Below are 9,936 nucleotides of genomic sequence, written 5' to 3' on the forward strand. Positions count from 1 at the left end.
CATTATAACAGTAAACTAACTGTAACATACTCCAACTACTCCAAACTACTATTACATTGCAAAGCCTAGACCAAACCACTAACTTGAGCCCTTCAATTATGATCATCAAAACAACTCAAGAGAGGTTAGAAACCAAAACCCTAATCATTAAATCCAATCAAATTCGACATTGGGGATTATACCCACTTCACAAATTCGAATTCTAAGCTAAAGGATGAGAAGATTTTTACCTTTCAAGCCTTGATTCCTTCTCTCCTTTGTTTGATTGTTTCATTCTTCACTTGGATCGAACCCTAGATTGAAAGGAGAAGAAAATCATCATTTGAAGCTCTCTAGCATGCTCAATACATAACTGGAAGAGAAAGAAGGGAGTGTTCATCTTATTTCCCACTTGTTCACATTTAGTCCCTCTAATTTCTCGTTTTCGTCAAATATGGTCCATTCTTCCAATATAAGTGACTTTTCTTTGAGAATAGACATCCTAAGTCCCTCTCCATCCATTACATAACTTTTGCAATCACTTCCATTAGTTGATTCAACCCTTGGTCAAACATACTTTGCCAAATTGGCACTTTTGGTCCCTTGACTCTGAAATGTTAACATTTCAACCTTTAACTTTCTAAGCTTTATATCAATTAATGATATAATTATCATTTAAATGACTTAATTACGTAAATCATGCTTTATTTACTTACTTAATTAATTTAAGAACCTTATCTAAAATTTTAGGATGTTACATCGTTCACCTCAACACTTCTAGTGGGGCCAAATTGTTCAGTCTTAACTGAATTGGTTACCGGGGGTTGGCCATATTGTGCAGGTGTCTCTATCTCATTGCTTTCAAGGGGCGGGGCATAGTTATCATTGAAGAAGGTGGAACACTGTGCTACCCTAGACCCTTATTCTGATTATCTTTAAATTTTAATTATTTCTCAATCATAGTCTCAAATTTCTTAATTGACACATCAAATTTTTAAATTTAAAGTTTGCATTTTCAAACTTATTTTTCAATGTGTTAAGCTCGAACATAGTTATAGTTATCACATTTGTTACTATAGTCTTCCTGAAGCTGTCTAAAGTCTCTTGTCTTGGCCTCTAATTTTTCTTTTAAAGGTTTTTGGGACTTTTTGAGAGTATGGCCTTCATATTTAAAGTCCTCAATTTCCTAAATTAATTTCATGTTGGTCACGATAAAGTTTAATTTTAGCTTCACAAGACTGAGAGCATGAAGTTTCATTAACCTTGGTGATTGAAGAACTCATTATTCACCCAAAAGAATAGTTTACCAAAAATATAACTGATTGTGAAGCAAAGAAAAATGTTAGGCCTGACAATTGGGTTGGGTTTGGGTTGGTGGGCCATGGGTTGGCTGGTTGGAATTCAGAAAATCAAACCAATCCATATAATATATGGGTTGGCGAGTCACGGGTTGACAGATTGGAAACATCAACCCAACCCAACCCACATAAAACGTATAAGGATATGGGTTGGTGAGTTCACGTGTCAGTGGGTTGAACCCAACCCGTATAATCCATTTAATAAGCAACACATTTTAAGATGAAATTAAAAAATTCAAATAATATGAAGTCTAAAAGTCATAAACATTAAACATAAAGTCATAAACATCCAAAATAAACATTAAACATAAAGTCATAAACATCCAAATAAAGCTCTAAAAATCAAAACATTCATGAAAAGTGAAATTGTTCAAACATATCCAAAAACAAATGTGATAATTCATTCATGCTACAATTCCCATTTCTTCCTCCAACACCAACTTCTTCAAGATAACCTTCAAATAGAAACAATATGAAAAATCAAATTTATGATCTTTTGAAAGCTACATAAATATTTGTACTAAAAAGAACTCACCAAATGACACCTTAAAGTATGTTCGAATTTGTAACCTCCGTATTGTCTTCATTGATGTTCAAATTCATTACATTTTGAGTTAGGTTGTCAATAGCCACATTCAAATCAACTGCATAAGGAAAAGAAAAAAAATAATACAAAATTTTAGATAATACGAAAAAACCAAAAATTATGAAATATTACCTTTTTCTCCAAACAACCAATCCCGACTACAAACCAAAGCTTCAACCACATCGGGCTTCATGGAACTTCGATATTCATTCAAAATTCTTCCACCAAGACTAAAAACCGATTTTGATGCTACTGTTGAAACGGGAACACAAAGTATATCCATAGCTAATTTAGTTAATTTAGGATACCTATATTGTTGGGCTTTCCAAAACTCAAGCATGTTAATGGAAGAAGTTCTTTTAGCTCTTGGCTCAAGAAGGTATACATGCAATTGACTTGTGGTGTTGGAACCCGAATCATCATTATCATATTCGTCAAACTCCTATAATAAAAAATAGTATATATAAAAAATGAATTAGTAATTTAGTATATTTAAAAACTAAACAACTATAAAAGCAAATTTAATAGTAATTAGAAAATATGATTTACCTCAAGAATGTTGTTTTGACTAGACTCTCCCCCAACATTATTTTGTCTAATGTTGTCGTTGCTCCCTTGATGTGATGTCGAGTCGTATGTTGTTGCATTTTTTGAAGCTTGCACATATTCATCATGAAGTTCATAAAGGGCACTCTCAATAGCCTTAAATTGTGATGAACCTTCTCCATAGAGATTTTTATAGCAAAATTCAATAAACAACAACTTATATCTAGGATCAAACACCACAACGATAGCTAACAGAACATTAAAATCAGCCCAATATTTGTTGAACTTATTCCACATTTGGGTAGCTATTTTTGTTATATACTCATCGGGACTTTTCTTCTCTTCAACCAACTTCAAATGTATTCCAAATATTTGAGGGAAATACAAATTTGAAGTAGGATAAACTGATCCTGAAAACTGAAGAGTTGTATCATAAAACACTTTCATAAAGCTACATAATTTCTCAACTCTTTCCCATTCATTAGAGTACGGGCAATCTTGAAAGTTAGAATCACTCAAACTAAGATGCGAAAAGGCTAGTCAATAATAAAGTGCACAAGAAAGCATCATATAAGTAGAATTCCACCTAGTAGGAACATCTTGCATCAAAGCCTTTTTGGAGTCCAAAAGATTTTATGAGCAACATTGAGAAAACCTTGTTTTTCTTGCTGAAGATCCTTTGACATACTTCACACATTCTCTAACTTTTTCCACAACAACATCGATTTGTTTCAACCCATCTTGAACAATAAAATTGAGAATATGGGCACAACATCTCAGATGAAACAACTTACTGTAACGTCCCAAAATTCAAGACTAAAAATTTCTTTTAATAAAACATTACTATAAGCAAATTCATCATTTCAAAACATAAACAGAGTATTAGTTTCCAAAATACATGTTCGTTATCAAAGTAAACATTCCCATGCTGTCTAAGCTATGGTGTGTGCCATGCGATCACCCCGAGCTCTTCCCTCCGCTACCGGAAGTACCTGAAACCAAAACTGAAAACCGTAAGCATGAAGCTTAGTGAGTTCCCCACCCAACCACATACCATGTGTAACCACATACTGCACATACTGGGCCACGCCCGCTATCCTGGGCCTCGCCCCCTACCTTGGGCCTTGCCCGCTACGACGGCCCCGCCGCTCCAAGCCCCTCCTGGCTTCGAGCCCCCCTCAGATACAGATCTATTTCACTTAGGCCTCGCCTGTCATAGGGCCTCGCCCACTAACATATAATAGCACGTAAACATATCACATCACATCACATAATCTAAACACATACTAACGGATCTTGTCCTAAGGCCCCGCCTATCTTTGGGCCTCGCCCTTGTCCTGCTACTGATGAGTCATGGAACCCCATCCATACTCCTGCTGATAGTGAGGTACGGGCCCAGCCCACCCTTACTCCTTCCCTATCGTGGGCCTCACCCCTGCTCTGCTGCTACTGAGATGTGGAACACCATCCACACTCTGCTATTGGTGAGATACGTGACCTCGCCCACACTCACCTCCCTACTAGGCACATACAAGTATCACACAGACAACAAGTATAAACTATCACATAAACCATTCCTTGGGCACCCGCCCTCTATCATTGGACCTCGTCCCAAATATCATACTAGCATACTGTGCCTAGGGCTAACCCCCGGGTCTCCTACTCATAACTACATGGGCTGGCATTGTGGCCGTAGACCCATTCATACAAAGGGAAACTCACCTGCACTGGCTGATGAACCCACTAGCTACTGCCCGACAACTCTCTGAACTCCTGCTCCACTCACTCCCCGAGCTACCAATATCAATGCAACACTGAGTCTAACTAACCCCCCAAAGACAACCAAGTCAACTCTGGTCAAATTCAAATTCCTGGTCAAAGTCAACCTCCCAGGTCAACCCTACTCGCCGAGTCACCCTATTGACTCGTCGAGTTCATATGTTCAAAGTCCTTCTATTCGCGACTCGACTCGCCGAGTCAGTCCATGACTCACCGAGTCTACCGATTACCGAGTCCTGACCTGTCCAACTCACCGAGTCTCCATTCGACTCACTGATTCGAGTCTCAACACGAAGGGTTTGGGGTTTCGCGAGCTCGCCGAGTTGTTCTTCCAACTCGCCGAGTTCCTGCCCAACTTCATCTGACTCGACGAGCTGTTCATCCCACTCGTCGAGTTCCTCCAAATCTTCATGCTACTCGCCGAGTCCATTCAGATCTCCTTACATGCAGAGGACTTTTGAGTCATGCATGGACTCCAAACTGTAGATCTACCCTTCCCAAGCCCATTCCGCACGTAAAGTTGCAAAGTTTACGTATAGAGAAGGAGATCTAGGCAAAATACACAACAAACTAGGGTTTAAGGCAAGGAGGCTTCATAATCAACTCAAGGGCTGCTACTTTATGCTTCTCAAGACCATAATATGCTTAGATCTGAAGTAGCAACTTTAGATCTGGCTTCTAACTCAAAATAATAACATTATGGCTAAAAAGCCCCCAACAACCACACATAGATCTAGGTGCAAAAAGAGTCCAGGAACTAGTTTATTACCTCCAAATGCTCAGAATGAACTCACAATCCCAGATCTATAGTCCCTTCTTGCTCCTCCAAGTTCCTTCTTCCTTCTCCAAGCTTTAATGCACCTTCCAAGGCAACAAATGGCTCAAATAGAGGATATGGCGACTAGGGTTTAATGTTCTGGGTGAAAGAGGCAGTAAAGGAACCCTAGGGGAGAGAATGAGGCGCTTAAATAGGCTCCACGTCCCGAATTTAGGGTTTTCCATGCACAGACCAGACTCGCCGAGTCACCTTGGCCGACTCGCCGAGTCGGTCACTTACTCCTCGACTCGGATCCCGCTCGGACTCGTCGAGTTCCTCCATGGACTCACCGAGTCGCCCCTTAAAATTAAGGTTTTCTTTCCTTTCTTGGCCTTCAAAACTTTGGGTGTTACACTTACCATCATATACTAAAGATTTCATCAAACGAAATTAATTCTTAAGCAATCCAACACAAACATCATTAGAGGAAGCATTATCCAAAGTGACAGAAAACAACTTCCTTTCAATTCCCCAACTTTTGATCAAGTCACTAAGTGTCACACCCCTAAAACTGAAACGACGAAAACGTTCTGGGGTGGATGACGTCATGTCAAGTATCACAACACATGCATTATAGTAATCAAAGTACAACAAAACATTGCATTAATAGTAGTCATTTTACATGGTTACATTACAATACATCAAAGTAATACAAGCAAATATAATAAGTACAGCAAGGTACTAAGCCATCTTCATCAACAGCTCCGGGGGTGTACCTGTCTAATGCTAACCTGAGAATACAAGTTATTTGAAAAGCGAGTATCAGCATTTTTACAAATGCTGGAGAGTTCATAAGTATTTAGTGACTTTTATTTAAATAACTTTATAAAGTAGTAGTTTAAGTGTTTACTGTGTATTAGAGTTCTTTCAAGAAAATCCTATATTTTCTTTAATAAAGCAGCCTTCTACCAAGACTGGTCAGTGTTATGTGGTAAAAAGTCATTTTCCCTAAATTTGCTATCATTATCAAAATACTGAATTTGATTATTGAGGAAAGCAAACGACATCAGGGAATAACATATGCCTCAGCAGTGAGGACTGCTGACTAAGGCAAGGAATCATAGACTCCAGGAAAGTATCGAATGAACGACACGCCTGGTTCAGTCTAACAAGTGGAGACACAGACCCCAGAAGGTACCCAATGAAAGGTACAGCTGGTAAGGTCTAAAATAGTGAAAAACAGACCCCAGACAGTATCAAATGAAAGATACGTCTTGTAAGGTCAAAACAGAGAAAACAGACCCCAGACAGTATCAAATTAAAGATACGTCTTGTAAGGTCAAAACAGTGTGACTCTGAAAATGAATTACCAGCATACAGTGTAAATTGCTGGTGAAATACCGTTACCTTAAGGCCAAAGAATTATAAGGTAACCCGGGATACTTGTAACCATACTGACTAGAGTACCAGACGCCTTACAAGCATCTAAAATATGACATTTGTCACCCATTGGCTTGGTAGGCCGGGACTGTAGCTAGCAGTCTGGGTGCAGGGTTGTCAATCCCGTATAGATCTATACACACAATGTCCGCTCTCCCTACAGGAGATTCTGGCTACCAACTAGACGACGGAGAAGGCTGTGTCCTGAAGATGCATCCCAAATAGTGGGTAGAGACTTCCAAATAGTGAGTAGTGTGTAAGTGCTGAACTAGAGATAGAGACTTCCAAATAGTGGGTAGTGTGTTTCTAATGTAAGTGTAGACTAAAGGTAGAGACTCTTAACTGAACTGACTAGAGAATTCCTGTATGTCCATATTCATATACATAGTATATAACTAATGAACCAAACGACCTTCGGACAGCCATCCGATCCCACCAAACCACATCTCAACGAAGAAAAGGAAATAGGGCGGACGAGCCTTCCTAAGTCTTTCAATCATTACTTATATGTATCTATATAAGCACAGACATACATCTATCAACGACTGAGTGTGTAATAAATAGAAGTGATTCTTGTGAAGTAGGAGTGTCTAATAAGTGAAGTAGGAGCGGTCACAAGTGAAGTAGGAGTGTCGAACAAGTGAGGTAGGAGCGGTCGCAAGTGAAGTAGGAGTGTCGAACAAGTATAAGCGTATCACGAAGTAGAGACGACAGTAAGTGAAGTAAGAGTGTCTATCAAGTATAAGCGACTACAAGTATAAGTGAAATAGAGACAATAACTGGTATAAGCGTATCACGAAGAGAAAGCATTATCAAGTAGGAGTTTAAAATACATGAAAGCGAAGCAGTAGTAACTAACAAGTAAGAATATACGTCGTAAAAAGGGAACTTTGAGGAAAAGCCTTTATACTCTAGGAAAAATCATAATTTGTATTCTTTTGTAAAATATGTTTGAAAATCTTTGGAAATCTTTCATAAAACAGTTTAGAATGAATTTAGGTAAAACAGTATAAGTAAGAGTTTTGAAAACAATTGAAAACCATTATAGTGTCCTACTCGGTAAAACAGTGTAAAGCGTGGTAAAATCTTGTGCATGCGGGTTATCAATCACATGTGATTGATATGATAACTGGCATGTTTAACTTGTATTTCCCCCTATAAAACATGTAAAAACATTAAAAGGTTCATTCAGGGGTATGAACTCACCTGGTGTAAGTAGGTCCGATGAAGGTGCCGTTTGGGCGTTCGGTGTCACGTAAGGACTCGAACACACTCAATGACCTATTTAACATATGATAACATATGTTCACATACAATTAGTATATTTAATACTAATTAAACAAATATACACACTCAAAGGAGCGGAAAACACTTTAGTTAAGTGTTTGCATGTCCCGGGTAGCGTCTAAAGGTGTGTATGGCTAAGGAATGGAGTTTACTCTCCAAGAGTAAACTCCCAAAGCTTAGTTTACGGCCTAGGGACATCTCACCATGAGTTTACGGCCGTAAACTCATGGTGAGGGGATCTAGTGTGTTTTAAGGCTTCAATCTTGATAGTGGGATTTTTCTAGGTCCAATTCCAGAAGGCATGAATGGGTTTAAGGCTTCTAAGGGCTCCATCATGGAGTTTACGGCCCATGAACCACTCCTAAGGGAGTTCACGGTTGTGAACTCCTATCCTTTGATTTTATGGAAGTTTAAAGCCCCTAGATCACTTCTAATAATTTATTCAAGGCTATAGGGGTGTTTGGGGTTCCAAGGGTGCATTCCTTTAGAGTTTATGGTCCAAATGACCAATCTTTGAGAGTTTATGGCCGTAAGCTCTATGGCTTGGCCGTGAACTCTCATACACCCACAACTCTTGGAGTTTAAGCCCTTAAATCATTCCTAGCATTTTATAAAAATAGTCTAAGACCATTTGGGGGGGCAAAAACCACATTTTTGGCTTGATTTGGGGAGTTTACGGCCTTGACACATGTCTGGGCCGTAAACTCCTTTTAATCTTCCAAATCCTTATGTTTAAATGATCTAAACCCAAGAGGATAAGCCCCTAATTTATGTATGAAGTCCAAGGGTGTTTTAGGAGTGTTTTTGGGACATTTAGACAAGGTTTAGAGGTGTTTACGGCTTTGGCATATGCCTGGGCCGTAAACTCCCTTTTATGCCCCGTTTTGTTTGTTTTAAATGGTCAAACACTCCTAGGCTAAATCTCCAATTTAATTCCAAGCCTTTAGGGGCATTTTGGCCTCTATTTAGGGGTTTACGGCCTAAGGAGGAGCTTAGGCCATAAACTCCATTCTAACAGCCTCTAAGTCCGATTTTTGGGCTATAAAAACGAATCAATATGTTTAGAACAAGCTAGGGTAAGCGGACTTACGATTTGGAAGCGTTTGGTTGCGGATTCGGGGCGAAAACGAGTCTAGAGAGAGTATAGAGAGAGAGAGTGTGTAAAAAGTCTCCAATAGACTCCACTCACCTTTATATAGGGTTCCGAGTCGGGGCTCAGTGGAATTTTACCCGATACTGCCGTTAAACGGGGCTTTTGGTCGCACCCGATTTAATGGTCGTAATAATAAAAACTAACTTTTCCAAATAAATGGAAATGTGTGTTATGTGTTTTTATTTTCTTTTATCACGACTTAACGGCATAATAGGTGTAAACAAATGGAATGGTTATTAAATTGACGACCTTTAATTAACGAAACTTTTATAAACTGGAATATTCCGTTAACGGTAACGGGGAAATGTAACAAAACAATTTGGGTTGTCACGCTAAGCTTTTCAACAATAACAACACCAATATGTAGAGGAGGGAATTCATAAAAAATTAAAATCCTCTTCTGTAAGACCCACTTGCTATCAACATAATGGGCAGTCAAACTCAAATAACCATCTGTAACAATGATGTCCAAGCATCAGAAGTTAAGCATATTCTACTTGGGCATTTAAGCAACTCGCCACGAAGTCTAACACAATGAATTGCATGTAACTTTTTAATGTCTGGAATTTGGTTCCAAATATTTGCAAATATTTCTAATTCCTTCATACTCAACAAAGGAGAATGGCAAATCATGTCAAATAACAGCTTCAATCAATAATTCCCTTAGTCTTTCTTGACTAAACTTTGGATTTCTCAAATCCATTACACCTTTGCTTTCGGAAATCATATATTGACCAATGTCTCTAGTATTATTTTATTCACATCTCCTTCGACGGCAACGTAGATTACCGGTACCGCTTTCACTTCCTGCTTTATATTTTTGACCACATTTATTGCACACACAATATAGGGCTTCATTTGGTGTTTTTCTTGGTAATTTAGTAAAGCTTTTCCAAACATCTGAAGTTGATGTCCTTGTTTTCCTTTTCTTTGAAGAAGTACTCTCAACTCCTTGTGATTCATTTGGTGCTTCAACTTCTTCAGTTGAATCATCACTTTCACTTTCTTCATTGTCAACCTCAACATGATTGTCAACAATAACATCTTCCAT

At 38.7% G+C, this 9,936-nt stretch overlaps 1 protein-coding gene across 1 annotated transcript; it reads right to left on the reverse strand.

Moving 5' to 3' along the window:
- Nucleotides 1–1,741: 1,741 nt before the first annotated feature.
- LOC111877961 (zinc finger BED domain-containing protein RICESLEEPER 2-like) lies at nt 1,742–9,936 on the reverse strand. Its single transcript, XM_052763650.1, has 6 exons — nt 9,675–9,936; nt 3,114–3,209; nt 2,473–3,005; nt 2,056–2,365; nt 1,908–1,981; nt 1,742–1,792 (listed from the first exon to the last, which is right to left on the reverse strand). The coding sequence occupies exons 1-6, from the start codon at nt 9,934–9,936 to the stop codon at nt 1,742–1,744; spliced, it is 1,326 nt and encodes a 441-aa protein (XP_052619610.1).

The sequence above is a fragment of the Lactuca sativa genome, chromosome 5 (assembly GCF_002870075.4).
Source record: "Lactuca sativa cultivar Salinas chromosome 5, Lsat_Salinas_v11, whole genome shotgun sequence".
Taxonomy (NCBI): Eukaryota; Viridiplantae; Streptophyta; class Magnoliopsida; order Asterales; family Asteraceae; genus Lactuca; species Lactuca sativa.